The 24,355-nt window shown below is 42.5% G+C and overlaps 1 protein-coding gene across 2 annotated transcripts; it reads right to left on the minus strand.

Moving 5' to 3' along the window:
- Nucleotides 1-1,213: 1,213 nt before the first annotated feature.
- On the minus strand, nucleotides 1,214-6,172 carry LOC124707143 (ubiquitin-conjugating enzyme E2 36-like). 2 transcript variants are annotated; one of them, XM_047238807.1, is made up of 8 exons: nucleotides 5,984-6,171; nucleotides 5,821-5,848; nucleotides 5,622-5,708; nucleotides 4,541-4,599; nucleotides 2,094-2,135; nucleotides 1,941-2,014; nucleotides 1,649-1,746; nucleotides 1,214-1,562 (listed from the first exon to the last, which is right to left on the minus strand). In XM_047238807.1, the coding sequence occupies exons 1-8, from the start codon at nucleotides 6,017-6,019 to the stop codon at nucleotides 1,525-1,527; spliced, it is 462 nt and encodes a 153-aa protein (XP_047094763.1). In that variant the 5' UTR covers nucleotides 6,020-6,171; the 3' UTR covers nucleotides 1,214-1,524. The 2 variants fall into 2 exon arrangements, with proteins under 2 accessions (XP_047094763.1, XP_047094764.1); XM_047238808.1 differs by lacking the exons at nucleotides 1,214-1,562; nucleotides 1,649-1,746 and adding an exon at nucleotides 1,754-1,860 and having other exon boundaries at nucleotides 1,903-2,014; nucleotides 5,984-6,172.
- Nucleotides 6,173-24,355: the final 18,183 nt, after the last annotated feature.

Raw genomic sequence — 24,355 nt, forward strand, 5'->3', positions numbered from 1 at the left:
GCCTGTCATGTTCGTGCCCACTACCCAGTGTCCTTCCTTGATGGCCTGATCACTCCCTTCCCGTTTCCCACGATGGCCGCCGTATGTAACCCAAACAGCAAGCGGAAAGTGTTTTTGCCTCTCGATATTCAATGCTCTCGTCATTTAAAAAAATTAAAAGATATTTTTTACAAGTTACTAAAAATCTGAAAAAATTATTTCGAGATTGTCAATGATAAATTTCATAATCATGCAAAATCTTAATCCGAAATTCGTTTTATTTTGTCTAGAAAAAATAACAAAATCTGATATATTTGGGAGATTTGAAAATGACTACTCAGATCTATATTTTTGTTATTTTTGTGTAGATCAAAATATAAAGTATTTGAAGTTGATATTTTACGCGTTTGTGAAATACAATATTGATTATATACAGATTTATTTTCAGAATTTTTTGAAACTCAAAATTATGATTTTATTATTATTTTAAAAAAAACAGAAGCATTGATACTCAGGTGCACCAAATCTCTGTCCAAACAGCAAGACAGTACATGTCACCAGTCATCTGGTCCAATCATCTTAGTAGGGAGAATAATTATTACTTCCTCCATCCCACCAAAAATATCTCAACTTTGTCAAAATATATACTCCCTCCGGTCCTATTTAATTGACTCGGATTTAGTATAAAGTTGTGCTAAATCCGAGTCAATTAAAAGAGACCAGAGGGAGTATGTATCTAGACACCATCTAGTAGGTCAATACATCCAATTTTTTACAAAGTTGAAACACTTTTGGTGGGACGGACGGAGTAGTTGCAATCGCCTAGAAATGTTTGGTCTTCAAATAACCACTCTACTATTAATCCATAAACTGAAAAAAAAAGAGGTATTTTGAAATCACCAGCCAAACTGTGGCTAAACCAACTGACAGAAATTCAGAAGTTGACAGATACCAATAGGATGTTCAAAACGTGTTGGAGTCAAAACCGTCCAACCCTTTTTGAGCAGTCCGTATGTAACAGTAAGACAAAAACTGAAGAAAATGCAATTTATCAGGAGAGTTCTCTAGGGAAGAACACAAACCGAGAAACAGACACCATGGTTTGAACATTTTATACAGGACCTTACGACGAGTTAACTGATAAATAATGATAAATAATTGAAGATCAAGAGGAAACACAGCAACTGAAGAAAATGCAATTTATCAGGACCATTCTCTAGGGAAGAACACAAACTGAGAACCAGTGCCGCCATCTTTTGAACAGTTAACATAGGATCTTACCGGACAAGTTAACTGATAAATAATTGAAGATCAAGAGGAAACACAGCATGTTCTATAAGCAGCAACAGATTTGGCTAGAGTGGCACAGCAGTGACAGGTGCAAGAACATGCACCACAAATACAACCGGTAACTTGAACCGTTATCGCTATGGACACTTACTTCCATCACAATACAGTTTCAAGTTTGTTCTTATCAAGCAAATGGTTTTCAGTTAGACCCGACTATGACATGGTGTTATTACATCCATAACTAGCGTTAGCTTGTCATGCACCACTGGCATACACGCGAGTCCACTCTTTCGCTGCAAAGCACAGGAATGCCATGTTAGAGAAACGTAAGTGGTGCAAAATACCAAGTGTTAACATGTGAGTTTATCATGTCAACTACCTGTCTCAACAGCTTCAGCTTCATTGGATTTCCAGTGTTTTGCAACATTTTCTGAGAGAGGGTCATCTGGGTTTGGAGCGCTCAGCAGTGCCTGAATGCTGCACCCCAAATATTGTCAAGACGCAGTGAAGTAGCAGAATAACATAATAGACATCACAGGTTAAAAGAAAAAAATGGAAATACGGTAATATGATACTATCATGAAAATGCAACTCATGGAAATACGGTAATATGATACTATCATGAAAATGCAACTCATGGTATTGATGCAATGGAGGTCAGGAGCGGTAACCTCAAAAGAACAGTGCGTATTTGAAGGGCTGGACTCCATTTGTCCTTGAGGATGTCAAGGCATATTCTACCGAGCTGCAATGTAATGCAAGCCCATCAGAAACAAGATACATGTTTTAAAAAGAAGTTCCAGCAAGAAAAATAGGTGCCTTACCTTGTCAATGTTGGGATGGTATATTTTTGTGAGAAACCTAACCTGAAATAGCCACAGTATAATCTCCCATCAGAAAGGCTCATATAAACATATAAACAGGTACAGACAGAAAATAGAATAGCATAACTACTTAAATTATACACTAGACCTCAAACCACCACATTGATATCCACGAGACTAGCAATCTAAAGAAGAGTTGACAGCCAAAACCATGTTGATGTCCAAGAGACTATAAGTCTATAGCAATCTAAAGAAAGGAGTTGACAGCACAATATTCAGCTACTCTTATTTTGAGTCCCGCTCCCGTCGCCACCCCGAGGCGACCGGGGCGCCCCCCTCCCCAGCCAACTTCCGCCGCCTCCCCCTCCTCCCCTGCCGGCGGCGGCGGAGCTCCTCTTCTCCGTGTGCTTGGAGGCCCGACGGGGCGGCACCCTCCTTGCAGCGTTGAAGCGCGGCGGCGCCTCTTCGCCCCTCGTCGCGCGGCCGTCCTCCTCCCGCACGTCAGGCGGGCCCGTCGGGGCGGGCCGCGGCCTCACGGTGGGGGGGGGGGGGGCGCTGCGGCGTCGGTTTCCGGCCGGCGCTGGTGGGGCTCTGCCCGGCGGCAGCTTGGCTGCTGGCAGCGATGATGCTGCTCTGGCCGCCGGCAGCCACGGGCTTGAGCCCTAGGGTTCCGGCCAGATCTGGGTTTGTGGGCCCAGATCTGGGCCTGGCAGGGCCCTACTGGATTTCCCTTCTGCCATGACGGGTGACAAGACCCTCGGATGCGGGGGTGGCCATATTCGCGGATCTCGCATCACCGTAGCCCGTCTGTGTCAGTGTCTTCCCAGTTCTTGCGGAGGGTTCTCGACACTGGGACGCTGCATTGGGCGACGTCCTGGCCGGCTTTTTCTGGGATAGGGTTCCTAAGCCGGCGCGTGCTTGCCGGGTAGGCAGCATGTTCCGTACTGCAACTGCTCTTGCGGCTGTGGTCTCTCCCTCCGATCTACTTGGGTCGCGTAGCCGCAGGTGTTGGCGTGCTGGGGATGGTGCGTCCGTCGTGGTGCCGCCGTTCCAACGTCGTGCGACGTCTGGGTCCGGGTCTGGCCGGGCTTGGCCTACCAGCTTTTGCGTCCTTCTTGTTGGTGAATCTAGTTGGGGCTAGGTTTTTCTGTGGCTTGGGTTGGAGGTGCGGAAGCAAGTTCCATTCTGTCCGCTCTGCGTCCTCGCGACGACGTCCAGATTTTGATCCGGTGGAATCAAGGCGAAAGCTACGCATGGCCTTGCCATTGCCGGTGACGGCGTCACCTATCAGGTGTCGTTCCCTTGTTGAAGGCGTCCCGATATTGATCCCCCGTTTCAAGTTGATGGATTTCATCCCTCCGCCTCAACCCACTAATCTTGGTGGCCCCGCTTCGGGCAAGCTTCTCTTGTAGTGTCTTATGGATCACCCTTTGATCTCTCGTTGGTGTCTCAGCCCTCTCACCTCGTCGGCCTGGCTGCTTTTACACGGCCTTGACTCGGTAGCTGACGGCTCGCCTAGTGCCTTGGGGGGCTTTGCTAGGTCGGCGTCTGGTCATAGTCTTGGCCGATGTGCCTATCCCAATGCCATTGGAAGATGTTGTGCTTCTGGTCTGGACCTAACCCGAGCTCCGGGGGGTGGTGGTTCGGGGTCTAGGTGAAAGCTTTGCAGGACCTCGGTCTCTGCCGACGACGATGACGCATTCGGCGCCATGCACCTTCTTGGAGGCGTCGCCGCAAGATCCCCTCTCCTTTGGATCCTCAAGTTCTGCTAGGCTGATGGCCCGTCGTCGAGTCCCCCTTGAACTGTTGTGTTGATGCGTAGGAGGTTTGTTGGCGTGGTCTAGGACATGCTCGCTCCGGTGCAACAGAAGACAAGGCTCCCTCAACCTGGCGCTTGGCGGCGTTCTCTGTGTTGTCTTTTGTTGTTAGTTTTCGGTTTGCGTTTCGAGTGTGTGTTGTATCTCATGGTATAACTCCTGGCCGGTTGATGGCTTCGTTAATTCAAAGCCGGGCTCATTTCGAGCCTTCCGTCTAAAAAGCTACTCTTATTTAACATGATGACAATAGCTTAGTCTGAGATGTTACATATTATATTATGATGTCAAGACACTTCAATATAACACTGCCAAATAAGTTAAATGCTGAAGATGATTAGTGAAGTGAATAGAGAGACACGTAGTACGGATATGACAAGTGCACATCAAGTAAACATGCCAAGAACAAACATGACTGATTTTACAACAGAGACAGAATGAATGAAATATCATACTAGATAAGATTGCTCTGAGCCTCTGATAGATTCTGAACTTACTTATTTGAAGTTACAACTAGAAAATAACCAAATTCACATGAAGGAGTTTACCAGACAAGCAAATCATACTAGATATCAAGTGCCAGACTATTAGTTTAATATACCAATATTCATGTATTCTCGATCAAAAAATTACTTTTGGAGCAGCCATCGGATATTCCTCGGGTAAGAAAAGTTCAAGCTTAAAAACTCCACCTGCCCAGAACAGAAGGAGAAACATTAGACTACCAGATAAAAACAAATATGTCCAACTAAAATATCTAACAGAAGCAGGTACCCTTCAACAATAGTTTACCAAGACAAGTAAATTAAGCATAAATAATTAAGATGAGAGCTAAATGGTCCTATTCAACAATGCGAAAACAAGGTGTTATTTCGACCATTTATTACGATATATTATCTACTTGCGCAGGTGCCCTGCATACAAACTACTCCGTATTGGATGCCGAACTGTCAGTTAATTCCTTGTGTTGTACTCCCTCCGATCAGATAAGATTGACGCGAGCGGTGTATAAGCCTACGTACGCACAAAGATCGCGTCGCCTAATTGCGATCAGAGGTAGTATATGAGTAACTTCAATAACTGTAAAACTGAAGGCAAGCAAGTATCTTCGATTCCATGAAATAGTGATATGACAGTCATAGCTCTCGCATTAAAGGGTCAAAAAACTTGTGCCACACACCATACATACACCAACATAAGGCATAAATGCAAAAGCCGCTACACCTAGAAACCAGCTTAACTAGAGTTCACGCAGTCATATGCGACAACAACCATCAGCAATAATTATGTTGAGCTAATTTTGGCATGTAACAAACAAAGTGCAAGCTCAAAATAGAATCTCAAAAGCACAGAGTAAGACAAGCACCAGGACAGATGAAAAAGGTTGAGCGGAAACAGGACATGACCATGATGGTGGGATTACTGATCTATTCACTATTCAGAGTTTCAGACAACGTAAGTTCACAAGTACAGTTGCCGTGGCACAAGAGCAACGCCCCCGGGCGGTCAGATTATCCATCTGTGCTGCTTTACTTACACATGTGGAGCAAATTTTACAACACACACTGACAAACAATGAACACAATAACCATAATCACCGTCCCAAAATGCCATAATACTACACAATCGAAGTTCACCGTGTTACATCATGACGCAGAGCATACAGATTACTGGCGACAGAAGGTAAAAAGTATCATGAACAGAGGTCTATTACCTTCGTAAGGGGACTGCGCCGGTCCAAGGACCATGACATTGAAGTAGCGCATGTTCTCCTCCGACGGCGACGCGCTGATCCCCGGCGCTGCACGCACGCACGCAACCAACACAAGACACACACGAATCAGAACGACATAATACGAGACCCCGAATCCCGCCCCGAAATCCTCCCCACAGAATTCCACGGAGAAACAAACCTGGTTCGCTGAGCAGCCGCTGCGTCTCCTGCGCAGATCCAAATTCCGAAACAGGTTAGGCACCGCGCGCGAGCAGATTAAGCAAAAGCAAAATTACACAAGGAGGCGGGAGACCGCGGCAGATCTGGGCGATGAGCGATCGGATCGCGAGGGGGGGGCGCACCTTGATGATCCGGCGCGGGAGGTTGCTGTTGGCCATGGCGCTGGAGCTGGAGCTGCCGGCGGGTCGAGGGGCGGCGCCTGGAGCTTGGTGCGGCGACGGTGGCGGAGGAGGGAGGGACAGCGCGAGAGGTCAAAGGAGTCGTCAATCGGTCGGGGAGAGGGAGGATGAGATGAGAGCCGGAGGGGAGAAGCCACGAAAGAACGGAAATGGTCGATACTGTTCCCTTCTGCCTTTATATAACGCAACTCTCTACAGGATTTTTTTTTTTTTTGCGAATCACGTTACAGGATATTTTGTGAGTGCTTATGCAAACTCAGTCTTTTCCCTAAGAACAGTCCTTAGTTATTTCACATCATATATCATATCTTCTGAGTTATAATCCACTCAGCCTTCTCGTAAAAAAGATAATTCACCTTGTTAATAATATAGCAGTTTCTCTTAGGAAATTGTTTAACAATTAATTTCCATTAATTGTTACAAATTAAAAACTAAGAGATAATGCATTGGAGAATTCATATCTAATGATTTCTCTAGATGGTGTGGACTGCTAAGAGAAGATATATCTTCTTTATATTGTACATGCCCTAAGGTACTATCTCGGTCAAAAATGAAATGCTTCCTTGATTTCTACCATTGTACATGTTCTAAGATATTTTCTTAGTTCAAAACTACAAGACGCCCTTCATTTCTACCATTCTACATGCCCTAAGATACTTTATCCGTCATAAAATGCATCGCTCCCTTAAATTTTCGTTGGCAGCAACTTACAACTTTGACTATGATTTTTAGTTATAATATGTCCAAAATTTTAGTATAAAGATATAGGAACTAAAATGATTTTTTCAAAACAACACCATTCATGTATTCAAAATCCATATAATTTGGTATGTATTAATGGTCAAATTAGTGCATCAAAGACGGTGCCAAATAAAGCATCTTACATTTTAGGACCAAGATAGTATATTATGGATTTAAAGCATGTAGATATGTATATTTATAAAAGCGTAATGTGTTTTAACTATATTTGTGAATGAAGGTAAACATATCTACACTGGGTTTGAAAGTATGCCTAGATCTTGCTTACTCGGAAATTTCATTGATAAGACCTCCCGGATCCTAGACAAAGTGTTATTGCAAATAATTTCATGTTTTGACAACCTGTCTAGAGAAACAAAAGACATTTTTTATTATAGACAGGGTTTGATTTGACTCTTTCTTTTTTTGGATCGGAATATCAGATGTTCATCAAAGATTTAGTGATATTTTTCCCATGTTGGAAACCGGGTATTTGACACTATCTTTGCAGAAGGGGATTATAACCAAGGTTTAAAATAGCGTGCTAAATGAAATAGCGCCGACCTCCTTCAAACACTATGGATCTATATCGTGCTAAATGAAATAGCGCCTGCCTATTTGAAAGCTATGGACGCTATATCGTGCTAATAGCGTGCAATATTTTAAACAACGTTTTAAAAAACAAATATAGCCATAAAGAATTTTGGCAAAAAAAAGGTTATATAGTTTAAAAGTGATTGAACCATACATACATAACCACATACAAAAATAGTTCTCCAAATTTTTAGAAGGCTACATCAGCATTCCACAAGGCAACAAGATAGTATAAATTATTTATTTAGAATCTTCAGCATTAGCGGTATTATCTTCCTATTCAGAAGAGTAACCAGCATGTTGTAGTTCATTACCACAAAAAAGTGAAAGTGGCTTCTTCTATTTTTAAAGAGAAAAACTCCGGCCCTTAGGCCAACCGGCCAATAGGGTGGAAAAAAACCGCGCTAGCGCTATAAAATTTTAGCACGATATAGCATAGTATTTCACAAATAACACCATAGCGATTAAAATTACTAAAATTTAGGATGAATCCTCCAGATATACTATAGTGAGCTATTAGCGTAGAAATAACGGGTTATTTTAAACCTTGATTGTAACACACCGCATCCCAAAATTCACATGTTCCAATTTTTTGGCAATACGAAATGAGTCATGGACACTCAGTTTTGTTGCCAAAGAGGATGAAAAAAACATGAGGGCATGTTAATGGTAAGAATGTATATTCGATGTGAATGGCCATGCTGCACATAGAAAAACAGTACTCCTAGTAGTACCTTTTTTAACGGTGGGGGCTAAGGGGAGAATTTCTACCGGATGGTGCTGTGTAGATCGTGGAGAATAATTTTGGCTTGCTTGGCCAACTCGGGTAACCTGGTCTGTGCTCAGCAGGTCAGCATGAATGAATCCAGTTAACGATGGACATGAGACAGAGAGAACAGAATCGGCCGAAAAGGAAAGGTGCAAAGGGCTCAATTATTCGTCGCAGCTTCAGTCCTACGCTAACCAACTTGGTCGGAAAGGTTTCTTGTTCGCCTTTTGTTGAGTCGACGTCGGCACGAACGCCACCACCATTTCGCAGTCAGCGTCTCTCTCTCGGTCGATCGAGCCTCGCCGGAACATTTGGTCGGTCGTGTCGCCTGATATCGTACGCGACGTTGGACGGTTGGAGTAACAAAACCAATACGCAACGGGTCAGCTGGCGTGGACTCGATTGTACTGGTAATTGTCGAGGCTTGTAAGACAGGAGAAAAGAGAACCATCTTGTGAGAGATGGTTGGAATGGCAGTGATACCTACAGTTTATTAAGGATTAAACTAATATATTTAACATTTTGGTTTATTAAAGACGCAATATTTTTTAGCGGGAGGCAATGTCGTTATCAGTGAGGTGCACGTGCTGATTTCGTCAATCTCAAAACTCGTTTATACTGTGTTTGTAAAAAAAAAAACAGTAGAAACGAGTGAGGGATGTGTTTGATCTCCCATCAACCCATTGTCTCGGTTGTGTTGTGTGATGTCTCACCACGTTACAAAAGATATTTTTTCTTCTTCTTATTCTCCCTATATATGGCAAGAAATCAGTTAAACATAAACATGCAATATTTGTACATAAAAATCAATTAGATACGGAAAAGTATAGTATATTAAGGGACTTCAGGTGGTTTGTAATTACCTACTTACAGTTGATACAATAAACATTAAGCGTACAACACCTATAGTACCAAATAATAAATAATGAACATTCTTTAGCACATATAAGTAAAAAATTAAAATGATGAAAAAAAGTGTCCTTTCAAATCCAACATAAAAAATGCAAGAACAAACACCAGGCCACATATGTTACCTCTATTACTTATTACCAAGATTTTGGGTGGTATTAAAATTGAAATACCATTATTTTCACCATTCCATTAGTTTTTTTTTCTCATCCACCGACTCACTAGACAATTTTATAACTTTAAAATATAAAACTGACACATGAAGGAGATATGCCCTAGAGGCAATAATAAAGTGGTTATTATTTATATCTTTATGTTTATGATAAATGTTTATATATCATGCTAGAATTGTATTAACCGAAACATTAGTACATGTGTGATATGTAGACAAACAAGAAGTCCCTAGTATGCCTCTTAAACTAGCTTGTTGATTAATGGATGATTAGTTTCATAATCATGAACATTGGATGTTATTAATAACAAGGTTATATCATTATGTGAATGATATAATGGACACACCCAATTAAGCGTAGCATAAGATCTCGTCATTAAGTTATTTGCTATAAGCTTTCGATACATAGTTACCTAGTCCTTATGACCATGAGATCATGTAAATCACTTATACCGGAAAGGTACTTTGATTACACCAAACACCACTGCGTAAATGGGTGGCTATAAAGGTGGGATTAAGTATCCGGAAAGTATGAGTTGAGGCATATGGATCAACAGTGGGATTTGTCCATCCCGATGACGGATAGATATACTCCGGGCCCTCTCGGTGGAATGTCGTCTAATGTCTTGCAAGCATATGAATGAGTTCATAAGAGACCACATACCACGGTACGAGTAAAGAGTACTTGTCAAGAGACGAGGTTGAACAAGGTATAGAGTGATACCGAAGATCAAACCTCGGACAAGTAAAATATCGCGAGACAAAGGGAATTGGTAATATATGTGAATGGTTCATTCGATCACTAAAGTCATCGTTGAATATGTGGGAGCCATTATGGATCTCCGGATCCCGCTATTGGTTATTGGTCGGAGTGAGTACTCAACCATGTCCGCATAGTTCTCGAACCGTAGGGTGACACACTTAAAGTTGGATGTTGAAATGGTAGTACTTGAATTATGGAATGGAGTTCGAATATTTGTTCGGAGTCCCGGATGAGATCCCGGACATCACGAGGAGTTCCGAATGGTCCGGAGAATAAGATTCATATATAGGATGTCATTTTATGTGAAATAAAATGTCGCGGAAGGTTCTATGGAAGGTTCTAGAAGGTTCTAGAAAAGTCCGGAAGAAACCACCAAGGAAGGTGGAGTCCACAAGGGACTCCACCTCCATGGCCGGCCAACCCTAGTGGGGGAGGAGTCCCAAGTGGACTCCCCTTAGGGGCCGGCCACCCCCACATGGGAGGTGGGAATCCCACCTTTGGGTGGGAGTCCTAGTTGGGCTAGGATTGCCCTCTCCTATGGAAGGTTTTGGTTCGGGTCTTATTCGAAGACTTGGACACCACCTCTTGGGGTTCCACCTATATAATGAGGGGCCAAGGGGAGGGGGCCGGCCACCCCAAGACCACAAGCTGGCCGCCCCATAGAGTGGCCGGCCACCCCTCCCAAACCCTAGCCCCCCCGTTCTCCTCCATATAGTCCGCGTAGTTTAGCGAAGCTCCGCCGGACTTCTACACCGCCACCGACACCACGCCGTCGTGCTGTCGGATTCAAGAGGAGCTACTACTTCCGCTGCCCGCTGGAACGGGGAGGTGGACGTCGTCTTCATCAACAACCGAACGTGTGACCGAGTACGGAGGTGCTGCCCGTTTGTGGCGCCGGAACCGATCGTGATCAAGATCTTCTACGCGCTTTTGCAAGCGGCAAGTGAACGTCTACCGCAGCAACAAGAGCCTCATCTTGTAGGCTTTGGAATCTCTTCAAGGGTGAGACTCGATACCCCCTCGTTGCTACCGTCTTCTAGATTGCATCTTGGCTTGGATTGCGTGTTTGCGGTAGGAAAATTTTTGTTTTCTATGCTACGTTGTCCTACAGTGGTATCAGAGCCGTGTCTATGCATAGATGGTTGCACGAGTAGAACACAATGGTTTGTGGGCGTTGATGCTCTTGTTATCTTTAGTTGAGTACTTTGCATCTTTATGGCATAGTGGGATGAAGCGGCTCGGACTAACTTTACATGACCGCGTTCATGAGACTTGTTCCTCGTTCGACATGCAACTTGTATTGCATAAGAGGCTTTGCGGGTGTCTCGTCTCTCCTACTATAGTAAAGATTCAATTTACTCTTCTATTGACAACATTAGTATCAACGTTGTGGTTCATGTTCGTAGGTAGATTAGATCTATATCGAAAACCCTAAACCACGTAAAATATGCAAACCAAATTAGAGAGCGTCTAACTTGTTTTTGCGGGGTTTGGTGATGTGATATGGCCATAATGTGATGATGAATATGTATGAGATGATCATTATTGTATTGTGGCAACCGGCAGGAGCCTTATGGTTGTCTTTAAATTTCATGTTGAGTAGTATTTCAAAGTAGTTGTAATAGTTGCTACATGGAGAACAATCATGAAGACGGCGCCATTGACCTTGGTGCTTCGCCGACGATGATGGAGATCATGCCCGAAGATGATGGAGATCATGTCCGTGCTTTGGAGATGAAGATCAAAGGCGCAAAGACAAAAGGGCCATATCATATCACATATGAACCGCATGTGATGTTAATCCTTTTATGCATCTTATTTTGCTTAGATCGCGACGGTAGCATTATAAGATGATCCCTCACTAAAATCTCAAGATAATAAAGTGTTCATCCTTAGTAGCACCGTTATCAAGTCTTATCGTTTCGAAGCATCTCGTGATGATCGGGTGTGATAGATTCGATAAGTACATACAACGGGTGCAAGACAGTTTTTGCACATGCGGATACTAAGGTGGCCTTGACGAGCCTAGCATGTACAGACATGGTCTCGGAACACGTGATACCGAAAGGTAGAGCATGAATCATATGATTGATATGATGAACACTTTGAGTGTTCGCCATTGAAATTACACCTTTTCTCGTGATGATCGATTTGAGGTGCGATGGATTTGGTTCGTGTGATCACTAAGACAATGCGAGGGATATTGTTTTGAGTGGGAGTTCACCTAGATTTTTAATTATGTTGAATTAAAATTTGAACTCAATTTGTCATAAAATTAGTCTAAACTATTGCAAATATATGTTGTAGAGATGGCGTCCTCAATCAATTTTAACCAGTTCCTAGAGAAAGAAAAGCTTAAGAGCAACGGTAGCAACTTCACCGACTGGTTCCGTCATGTGAGGATCTTCCTCTCGGCGGAAATCTGCAATATGTGCTTGATGCACCGCTAGGTGACCCTCCTGCGAAACCGAAACCGATGAAGTAAAAGCTGTTTACGAGACTCGGAAAACTCGGTACTCTCAAGTTCGAGTGTGCCATCCTCGTGCGATCCGGAATCCGATCTTCAAAAACGTTTTGAGCACCACGATCCTCATGAGTTGATGAATGAGCTGAAAGCTATTTTTGAGACTCATGCGGCCGTGGAATGCTATGAAGCATCGAAACATTTCTTCGACTGTATGATGGAAGAAGGCAGCTCCATTAGTGAGCACATGCTCGCCATGACCGGGCATGCGAAGAAACTCGGTGACTTGGGAATAGTGATTCCTAACAGATCGGGGATTAATCGTGTCCTTCAATCACCGCCACCAAGTTATAAGAACTTTGTGATGAACTACAATATGCAGAACATGAACAAGGAGTTACCTGAACTTTTTGGCATGCTAAAAGCTGCTGAGATTGAGATCAAGAAAGAGCACCAAGTGTTGATGGTCAACAAGACTACCAGTTTCAAGAAACAGGGCAAGTCTAAGGGAAAATTCAAGAAGGGTGGCAAGAAAGCTGCCACGCCTCCGATGAAACCTAAGAACGGCCCTAAGCCTGATGCTGAGTGCTATTACTGCAAGGAGAAGGGACACTGGGAAGCGTAATTGCTCCAAGTATTTGGCGGATCCGAAGAGCGGCCTTGTCAAGAAGAAGAAAGAAGGTATATCCGATATACATGTTATAGATGTTTATCTCACTAGTTCTCGTTCTAGTACCTGGGTATTTGATATCGGTTCGGTTGCTCATATTTGTAACTCGAAACAGGAACTAAAGAATAAACGACAACTCGCTGAAAGATGAAGTGACGATGCGCGTTGGAAACGGATCCAATGTCAATGTGATCGCAATCGGCACACTTCCTCTACATCTACCTTCGGGATTAGTTTTAAGCCTAAATAATTGTTATTATGTACCTGCGTTGAGCATGAACATTATATCCGGATCTTGTTTAATGCAAGACGGTTATTCATTCAAGTCTGAGAATAATGGTTGTTCTATTTTTATGAATAATATCTTTTATGGTCGAGCACCACAAAAGAATGGCTTATTTCTGTTAGATCTCGATAGTAGTGATACGCATATACATAACATTGATGCTAAGCGAATTAAACTTAATGATAATTCTACTTATATGTGGCAATGTCGTCTTGGTCATATTGGAGTGAAACGCATGAAGAAACTCCATACTGATGGATTACTTGAATCACTTGACTTTGAGTCACTTGATAGATGCGAAGCATGTCTAATGGAAAAATGACTAAGACTCCATTTTTTGGTATGATGGAGCGAGCTACTGACTTATTGGAAATCATACATACCGATGTGTGCGGACCAATGAGTGTAGCATCGCGTGGTGGTTATCGTTATGTTCTAACCTTCACAGATGATCTGAGTAGATATGGGTATATCTATTTCATGAAACATAAATCCGAAACTTTTGAGAAGTTTAAGGAATTCCAAAGTGAAGTAGAAAATCAACGTAACAAGAAGATTAAATTTCTACGATCCGATCGCGGAGGTGAATATCTAAGTTATGAGTTTGGCATGCATTTAAAGAAATGCGGAATACTTTCACAATTGACACCGCCGGGAACACCACAACGAAACGGTGTGTCCGAACGTCGTAATCGAACTCTCTTAGATATGGTTCGTTCTATGATGTCTCTTACCGATTTGTCGTTATCATTTTGGAGTTATGCATTAGAGACAACTGCATTCACTTTAAATAGAGCACCATCAAAATCCGTAGAAACGACACCGTATGAATTATGGTTTAATAAGAAACCTAAGTTGTCGTTCCTTAAAGTTTGGGGTTGCGAAGCCTATGTAAAAAAGTTACAACCGGACAAACTAGAACCCAAAGCGGAGAAATGCGTCTTCATAGGATACCCTAAGGAAACTATAGGGTACACTTTCTATCACAGATCCGAAGGCAAAATCTTTGTTGCTAAGAACGGAACCTTTCTTGAGAAAGAATTTCTCACTAAAGAAGTGACTCGGAAGAAAAGTAGAACTCGATGAGATTAATGAATCTATACTCATTGATCGCAGTAGCGCAGCATCGGAAGATGTACACTGTACCGCCTACACCGGCAACGAGAGGAAGCTAATGATAATGATCATGAAACTTCGAACGAGGAAACTACTGAACCTCGCAGATCGACAAGGGAACGTGCCACTCCAGATTGGTATGATCCTTGTCTAAATGTCATGATTATGGATAACAATGATGAGGACCCTGCGACATATGAAGAAGCGATGATGAGCCCAGATTCCAACAAATGGCAAGAAGCCATGAAATCCGAAATGGGATCCATGTATGATAACAAAGTATGGACTTTGGTAGACTTACCTGATAGCCGAAAGGCTATCGAAAATAAATGGATCTTCAAGAGAAAAACAGATGCTGATGGTAATATTATCGTCTATAAAGCTCGACTTGTCGCAAAGGGTTTCCGACAAATTCAAGGAGTTGACTACGATGAGACTTTCTCACCCGTAGCGAAGCTAAAATCTGTGAGGATTTTGTTAGCAATAGCTGCATTTTTCGATTATGAGATTTGGCGGATGGATGTCAAAACGGCGTTCCTTAATGGAGACATTGAGGAAGAGTTGTATATGGTACAACCCAAAGGTTTTGTCGATCCTAAAAATGCTCGACAAAGTATGCAAACTTCAGCGTTCAATCTATGGACTCGAAGCAAGCATCGAGAAGTTGGAACCGACGCTTTGATAAGGTGATCAAAGACTTCGGGTTTATACAAGTGTCATGGAGAGGCCTCGTATTTACAAGAAAGTGAGTGGGAGCTCCGTAGCATTCCCGATATTATATGTGGATGACATATTATTGATCGGGAATGATATAGAACTATTAAGCAAGTGTAAAAGGTTATTTGAATAACAGTTTTTCAATGAAAGACCTTGGTGAAGCATCGTATATATTAGGCATCAAGATTTATAGAGATAGATCAAGACGCCTAATAGGGCTATCACAGAGTACATACTGGACAAGATTCTAAAGAAGTTTAGAATGGACGAAAGTAAGAAAGGGTTTTTACCTATGTTACCAGTGCAAGGTCTTGAGTAAGACTCAAGGACCGGCTACGGCAGAAGAAAGAGAAAGGATGAATCAAATCCCCTATGCTTCGGCGAGTAGGCTCTATTATGTATGCCATGCTATGTACAAGACCGGATATAGCGCATGCTCGTTAGTTTGACTAGCAGATATCAAAGTGATCCGGGAATGGAACACTCGGACAGCGGTCAAGAATATCCTGAAGTACTTGAAAAGAACTAAGGATATGTTTCTTTGTTATGGAGGTGACCAAGAGCTCGTTGTAACAAGTTACACCGATGCAAGTTGGAACACCGATCCCGATGACTCTAAGTCACAATCCGGGTACGTGTTTATATTGAATGGTGTCTGCGATGAGTCGGGCAAGCTCGAAGCAAGTGCACGGTGGCGAAGTCTTCAACGTAATCGAGTACATAGCGGCTTCGGAGGCTTCATCGAAGCGGTATGGATGAAGAGGTTCATTGTAGAGCTCGGTGTGGTTCCTAGTGCATTGGACCCATTAATCATTTATCGTGATAACATGGGTGCCATCGCCAATGCACAAGAGCCAAGGTCACACAAGAGGCTGAAGCATATCAAGCTGCGTTACCACTCGATTCGCGAGTACATCGAAGATGGAGAAGTAAAGATTTGCAAAGTACACACCGATCCGAATGTAGCAGATCCGTTGACTAAAGCTCTCCCTAGGGCAAAGCATGACCAACACCGAATGCCATGGGTGTTAGGTATATTACAATGTAATCTAGATTATTGACTCTAGTGCAAGTGGGAGACTCGAAGGAGATATGCCCTAGAGGCAATAATAAAGTGGTTATTATTTATATCTTTATGTTTATGATAAATGTTTATATATCATGCTAGAATTGTATTAACCGAAACATTAGTACATGTGTGATATGTAGACAAACAAGAAGTCCCTAGTATGCCTCTTAAACTAGCTTGTTGATTAATGGATGATTAGTTTCATAATCATGAACATTGGATGTTATTAATAACAAGGTTATATCATTATGTGAATGATATAATGGACACACCCAATTAAGCGTAGCATAAGATCTCGTCATTAAGTTATTTGCTATAAGCTTTCGATACATAGTTACCTAGTCCTTATGACCATGAGATCATGTAAATCACTTATACCGGAAAGGTACTTTGATTACACCAAACACCACTCGCGTAAATGGGTGGCTATAAAGGTGGGATTAAGTATCCGGAAAGTATGAGTTGAGGCATATGGATCAACAGGTGGGATTTGTCCATCCCGATGACGGATAGATATACTCGGGCCCTCTCGGTGGAATGTCGTCTAATGTCTTGCAAGCATATGAATGAGTTCATAAGAGACCACATACCACGGTACGAGTAAAGAGTACTTGTCAAGAGACGAGGTTGAACAAGGTATAGAGTGATACCGAAGATCAAACCTCGGACAAGTAAAATATCGCGAGACAAAGGGAATTGGTAATATATGTGAATGGTTCATTCGATCACTAAAGTCATCGTTGAATATGTGGGAGCCATTATGGATCTCCGGATCCCGCTATTGGTTATTGGTCGGAGTGAGTACTCAACCATGTCCGCATAGTTCTCGAACCGTAGGGTGACACACTTAAAGTTGGATGTTGAAATGGTAGTACTTGAATTATGGAATGGAGTTCGAATATTTGTTCGGAGTCCCGGATGAGATCCCGGACATCACGAGGAGTTCCGAATGGTCCGGAGAATAAGATTCATATATAGGATGTCATTTTATGTGAAATAAAATGTCGCGGAAGGTTCTATGGAAGGTTCTAGAAGGTTCTAGAAAAGTCCGGAAGAAACCACCAAGGAAGGTGGAGTCCACAAGGGACTCCACCTCCATGGCCGGCCAACCCTAGTGGGGAGGAGTCCCAAGTGGACTCCCCTAGGGGGCCGGCCACCCCCACATGGGAGGTGGGAATCCCACCTTTGGGTGGGAGTCCTAGTTGGGCTAGGATTGCCCTCTCCTATGGAAGGTTTTGGTTCGGGTCTTATTCGAAGACTTGGACACCACCTCTTGGGGTTCCACCTATATAATGAGGGGCCAAGGGGAGGGGGCCGGCCACCCCAAGACCACAAGCTGGCCGCCCCATAGAGTGGCCGGCCACCCCTCCCAAACCCTAGCCCCCCCCATTCTCCTCCATATAGTCCGCGTAGTTTAGCGAAGCTCCGCCGGACTTCTACACCGCCACCGACACCACGCCGTCGTGCTGTCGGATTCAAGAGGAGCTACTACTTCCGCTGCCCGCTGGAACGGGGAGGTGGACGTCGTCTTCATCAACAACCGAACGTGTGACCGAGTACGGAGGTGCTGCCCGTTTGTGGCGCCGGAACCGATCGTGATCAAGATCTTCTACGCGCTTTTGCAAGCGGCAAGTGAACGTCTACCGCAGCAACAAGAGCCTCATCTTGTAGGCTTTGGAATCTCTTCAAGGGTGAGACTCGATACCCCCTCGTTGCTACCGTCTTCTAGATTGCATCTTGGCTTGGATTGCGTGTTTGCGGTAGGAAAATTTTTGTTTTCTATGCTACGTTGTCCTACAACACATCCATACTTGTTATGTCCTAAAACATGACATTAAAAAGTTTAGGCCAAAGTTAATACAATAAGCATCGTTGGCTCTATGACTTCTTCCTTCACCCCATGATCAATCTAATGTTGGGTTATGTTGTCAAGTTTTTTTGTTGATATGTTTGAGTAATTTGTGATTTGTAGGCCCATGGTAATTAGCTTGCTATCGGCTATCCTATGTGATATTCACATTAAATCCATTATGTCGGTAATGGTTGCACATGTTACTCGGGTAAAGCACTTATAGCATTTGTATTGAGAATATACCACGCGGCCTTCGGGTGCAGCAATAATACAAGCCACCAAGTTTATCCTTGAGCGTAGGCTCAGAGTGGTGTATCATAAGGAAACCGTTAATTGTCATATCACAATAGCGGAAGGTGAAGTGGGTGGCAATTGTATGAGGGGTATGTTGGCGCCACAACGTGACATGTCAAACCTAGGCTTCAGCCTTCTTTGTTGCCTCACTAGTTAATCATCTCGCAGTTAGTTTACTCGCGCCTAGAAACTATTTATTAGCTCACATTTAGTTATTTAGTCATTTCATTCTTGTTTTCACCTTTGTGTTCTTATTTAGTTCACCCAGTCGTTTCTTATTTCGATGGAAGATATATTGCCAAGTAGGATGATTCTTTTACTACATTTGGGGGCAAGCATGACTATAAATAATGCCAACTCTAGTTGTGGTAAGAGGGAATGACTAACCATAGCTCCTTGGTTTGAGAAACAACTCAAATTCGTGCATGAAACTTACTACGAGGATATGTGCGATTGTGCGCTTGCAGCTAGGATGGCTTGAAAGTATCGGTCTTTTCCAAGCTTTTCTCCAAGGGCTCATTATAATGCTTTGAGATTTATATGTATTTTCCCTCGCTTTCCAAAAGCAGCTCAACCTTGTCTTGAAGTCGTATCTTAAATTGTTCTCTTGTTTTCATTCTTTCGGGATCTTGATGCTTAAGTAGCTCAACTCATTAGCATAATCGTGGCAGTCTTTGAGTTTTTCTAACAAACTCCATATTGATCATTCCTCTACCTTCATATGAACTTCATCAAGATCATATTTGGTTCACTCATTGAACAAAATTTTGATGCATGCTTGATCGAAGTTCTCTTCACTTCCGTCTTCTCGATCATAATATATTCGTCTTAAACTCAATGATCGTAACACATTTCTTGATTTTAATGGCATTCATCATAAATCCATCCAATATACTTAAAATATCACACTGGAACATATGTTCATATATCTTGATGAAACCGTTCGTTCATAGGTGTTTTCATTGATTACTGGATCTTGGTTCATATATTTATCTTGATTGCATTCGTCCTTTAATCTGCCTAATGTTCTTCATGTATTACCCATGGAGCATTCTTTATATGTGATTCTCGTTAATTATCAAAACCACACTTTGAGAATACCTGCACTTTCACAACAACACCGCGATCCCCATTCTCACCATTGGCATCAGTGCCATGTTGAACATCACAACGAACATGTTGGCCATGGATGTACCAGTCTCCACCTTAAACACGATGAGGGCGTATTTAGGCATGTACAATGGAAAGTGCTTAGAGATATGCTTAGCAAAATAAAGCGGTTTTTGTGTAAGGACTGATGCTTATTTACACTAGGCAACAAAAAACTTGGTTTATTTGAGAGAAAACACCAATTTGATCTATAAAGTTAACCCGGATTTGCTGACCAAATTGACGTTTTCTGACCATATTATCGTGAAAACAAATTGCTCACAAAAACAATAGGCGTTTTGGTCGCAAACTTCTAAATCGTGAATTGTGGGTCACGAAATTGCATCGCGGGAGAGTTTTTGACACTCCGCGTCGGTTAGTTTGACATGGCCAATTTTTTTTTCCAAACTAGGTAAGTGCCCGTGCGTTGCCACGGGTAAACAAGATATATAGAAAGTTGATTTTATTTTGTTGTGCAACATAAGCACAACTTATATTTTTGAATACCCACACTATACCCTAGACATTTTATCCTTCTTCCTAAACTCTACAGAGATCCACACAGTTCAAGACTTTGGATAGGTTGAATTCCCATGGTTCCGCAACATCACAAAGAGCGATTGTGAGAAATCAACATTCTAATGAACAAAGAATCATCGGAATTTCCCATCTTTTTCAGCTCTGCTTCCGAACTTGTTAAAGAAAGGAGACTGATCTTGACGTCGGCGTTGGTTTTTCCAACGAAAAACTAGAACATTCTTTCACGAACTTCGATGAAGTTTAAAAACACGCCCTAGTGTCTCCATTGAAGTCTTTTCATTCGCCTTGGTAACCCAAGACTTCAGATAGGTAGGAACCATCATTCAAGTTCCAACAACATTAGTTGTAGATCAACTCCTGCCTCAAGAGTTGCGAAAAGTCATATAATTTTCAAATATATTTCGCAAGGTTCAAAACCCAAAGGAAACTGCGCTTTCCCTTTTTCTGAACCATGGCATGATAATAGATGAAATAAAGACCCTTGTGGTAATTGCTTCCTCAAGCTTCATGAAGGAAGGGTCCAAGGACCTAAGCGACAACCTCTACGAAAAAGAAAAACCTATATATACATAGTGGTATGTGTTCGCTGACACTAAATAGACTTGGCTCGGGGCAGAACTGAGTGGCTAGGCTAAGTTCCCTAGTCTTCTATTGGCCTACCCACCCCTACGACATGGAGGCGCTTACCCTTCTCCAACAAGCGTTCCACCACGCGGCGATTGATTACCGCTTTCCGTCTCAATCCGTTCCAGACCAAGCCCCTTCTCTGATGCGGTGGAGATGGGGGTACCTTTCAATCAAAGTGATGGGGGTCCTTCCGCGAGCCATAACAAGTGTTAGTCTCGACCATCCAAAGTCGCAATGGGTCCAGTCTTAAAGAATAAGAAGATGCGAGGCCATATCACATTCTAGTCGTATGATGACCGGAGCGTTGCGCCAGAAGGTAAGGTGGACAGACCAGAGGAGTAGGGGTGCTTCCGATACCACCATGATCGGTAATGGAACGCTACGCCCTTGCTTTCTTTATGCCTAAAGGCTAATACTCAATCACTCAGATTTTAAGATTCACATGTACCTAACAATTCAAGTCAATTAACAATCACCATAATGTGTTAACCAATAGCAGCATATAATCAAATGCATTCTTACAACTATAGGAAATATGAAGAACATTGGAAAACAACTTCCCAGGAAGACACAAAAGCCTACTGAGTTGGTTCAATTTGATTTTACACAAATAAGCTCAAGACTGACGGTAAATAATAATCTCGTAGTAGTGTATCAACAGCAAGGTGTGCAAGTATGTAACACTTCCCACAATAGAACAACCAGAATTCTAGAAAATTTCAGGTACCACGTTCACTTTTCGGCAATTGACAGTGAAGGCATAAAGTAATCTCACGATAACATTTAGAGGCGGAAAACTGACTAAAATGTGAAGATGCATAAATAAACTAACAATTACTTGGTGCTGAATCTAAATTAATAAGGACTGGAGCACAAAACTGAATTTGGCATACATCCATATTTGAGAAATAAAAAAAGTTAGATACATATCAGTGTACCGCCGATACAACCAATAAATATCAAAGTAAAATCAAACTAAGCTGAACCTAGGGAAGCATTGCCGTGCAATGCATTTTCCTCTTTGTGTTGTGGATCACTCCATGACCATGAACTCCTGCCTCTGCGAACCAGATGAAAACTGGCAAGCACAAAAGATTGACATTAAATCAAGAAAGTAGCTAGAGTCGTTCTGAATCTTTGCAATAGAAAGGGACTAATCACACAATTGATTAACTTGAGAAATCTTAGCAATGGAGGAATAAAGATAACACATGTGGAGACATTTATTCTAGAAGAACCTGGTGATAATTCGCACATACCTTATAATCACTCCACAAATACCAAAAAGCGATGTAATCTGAGTGTTTTCAAAGGGAAGTTTGAACGAAGTAAACATCCCTCCATCTGAGATTGACTCTGTTTGTCGGCCCTTTCGTAGCTCAACAAAGCTTGAGATTGCCATGTCTAAAAAAATGAAGAATTAATCCATCTACGTATCAAAGGCGCAAAGAATAACATTCGTTTGTTCATAATCATAAAACTGTCTTTGTTATGTATGGATACCCCCATGCAAATGCCAACAACATCGAAATACATTAAGGGATAGAGGCCCTCAGTTGCACAATCTAATTTAATATGTATCTGAAGTAACCGTTCTTCGAAAGTCCAAGTCCAAAACTATCACATTACTTTGAACCAGCATCAAATTATTCATACCAACGAGAAGACAGTAGGCCTTGGCATCTACGGTAAAGAATAATACTTGCCATCTTTAGTGAAGAACAATAACTGTGCCACGCTGTAATGCTTTTCTACTGCCCAAAATCATTTCAACATTCACCGCCGGTCGTTTGCCTCAGCGGCTCATGGCACTCTGCACATGTGTTCCACTAACACAAAGAAAATAGATAAATCAATACAATGTCATGTCAAGTCAGACTCATGAGTATAAGAAAAAATAACTTGAAAAAATAAAGTGAATTTGTAAAAAAAAAAATTCAACGAGCCTCGTTGATTTCAGTTAAAGAAAACGCAATAACAAAGTTCAGGCAAACTTAAGACGAGAAGAAATGGCTGATTAAACACTCTTTTTTATGTTCAGCAAAAGCTGATTACAAAGTGGCTGATAAAGTTCCAATCAACCTTTACAGTTTACATGACTGTTTCACATTGCCAAACACTTGGAGAAACCAATAACAGATGCATATATTTCACCAGGATGAGGGTGTGGCACCTAGAGAAGGAAACAGATTGGCAAAGATAACATGCTTGCATTGGTTAATACAGATAACACTTAGATTCTGGATGAACATGGCGATTTGAAGTATGAACAGCTTGCACATGGAAATATATACCTTGAATGTGGCATTAAACCAAACATCAACACAGCTAAAAATTGATTGGATATTACTATCTTAGCATATTGCATGCAAAGCTTCTGTTTGATACAAGCAAGTAGGCAGCACTACTTGCCTAGATGTATAATCTCACACGTATGCTTCATAATCCCATACATAAGCAATTCTTGCCACAGGGCTTCCCAAAGCTAGCAAGTATGCAATACGAAAAGAAACATTTATATAGAAAACAAATTTACGAAAAGTTGTAAGTTTATAACTACTGAAAAGTAGAAAAGTAAATGAACTATCGACCACAAGTGGAGCATGTGTATTCTTATGCTTAATTTAGACAAACATTAAAATACAGAAAGATTTGCAAAAAATTACCGTAAGTGTTTTGCCCACCTCCTCTTCCATCTAAGTATCCATCTGAAGAAAATAAAAAATCTATTTACAGAGCAAACTATAGTATACATCAAAGGAAGAAAAGGAAGATGATGTAGACAGTTATCATGAGGAAACACCTGTAGACACCAAAGCCATGACCAAGCTTCTCAAGGGTTAAAGGGTGGTAAACTCGTTGTAATTGTCATATGCGACCGTGACCATCTCTTTGGCCTCCATGTATGCAATAAAAGCCTCATCTTCAATTTCATCAAGATACGTGTCAAAAGACATGAGATCTGTATGAGCTCGAAATAGAGAAAAATAGAATACAGTTGATGCGTTCCATACCTCCGCCTCACTCCCATCAACATCGACCCCTCTGATGCGTTGTCCTCCTCTTCAACATCGTCACCCTCTTCTTCACCCACCTCTGCCCCACCACACCGGCACCGAACCAACTTCACCCCCGCCCCCATCCTGTGAAGGACAGATCGAGATGGGGGATCCAGAATCGAGCAGGCAAATCGGATCGGATCGCTGGAGAGAATGTAAGCGCGAGAAGGCGAGATTACAGGACACGCTTAACTGCAAGGCCCGGCGGGAGGCTGACCACCATGAGCGGCTGGACCTCCGGGACGGGAATCTGTGCGAGAGGCGGACGCACACCTCCTGGAGCGTTCTGGTAGCTTAGGCTGCGGGGCTGGTGGTGTGGTGAGGAGACGGCACTGGTTGAGGCCGAGCTGTTGGTGAGAGAGCCGCATCCGCGGGCGGCGAATGCCGATGGGAGTGGGCGATGGGGCGCTTTGTGGGTGTGGGTAGGTTGACTGAGAGGACAGGTCTTGATGATCATTTTTTTTCGCGAGGCGCAGTTTGCGGCAGCGGGCGATGGACGAAAACGGACGACGTACCTGGTTGACGAC

Source organism: Lolium rigidum, chromosome 4 (assembly GCF_022539505.1).
Source record: "Lolium rigidum isolate FL_2022 chromosome 4, APGP_CSIRO_Lrig_0.1, whole genome shotgun sequence".
In the NCBI taxonomy this organism is placed as follows: domain Eukaryota; kingdom Viridiplantae; phylum Streptophyta; class Magnoliopsida; order Poales; family Poaceae; genus Lolium; species Lolium rigidum.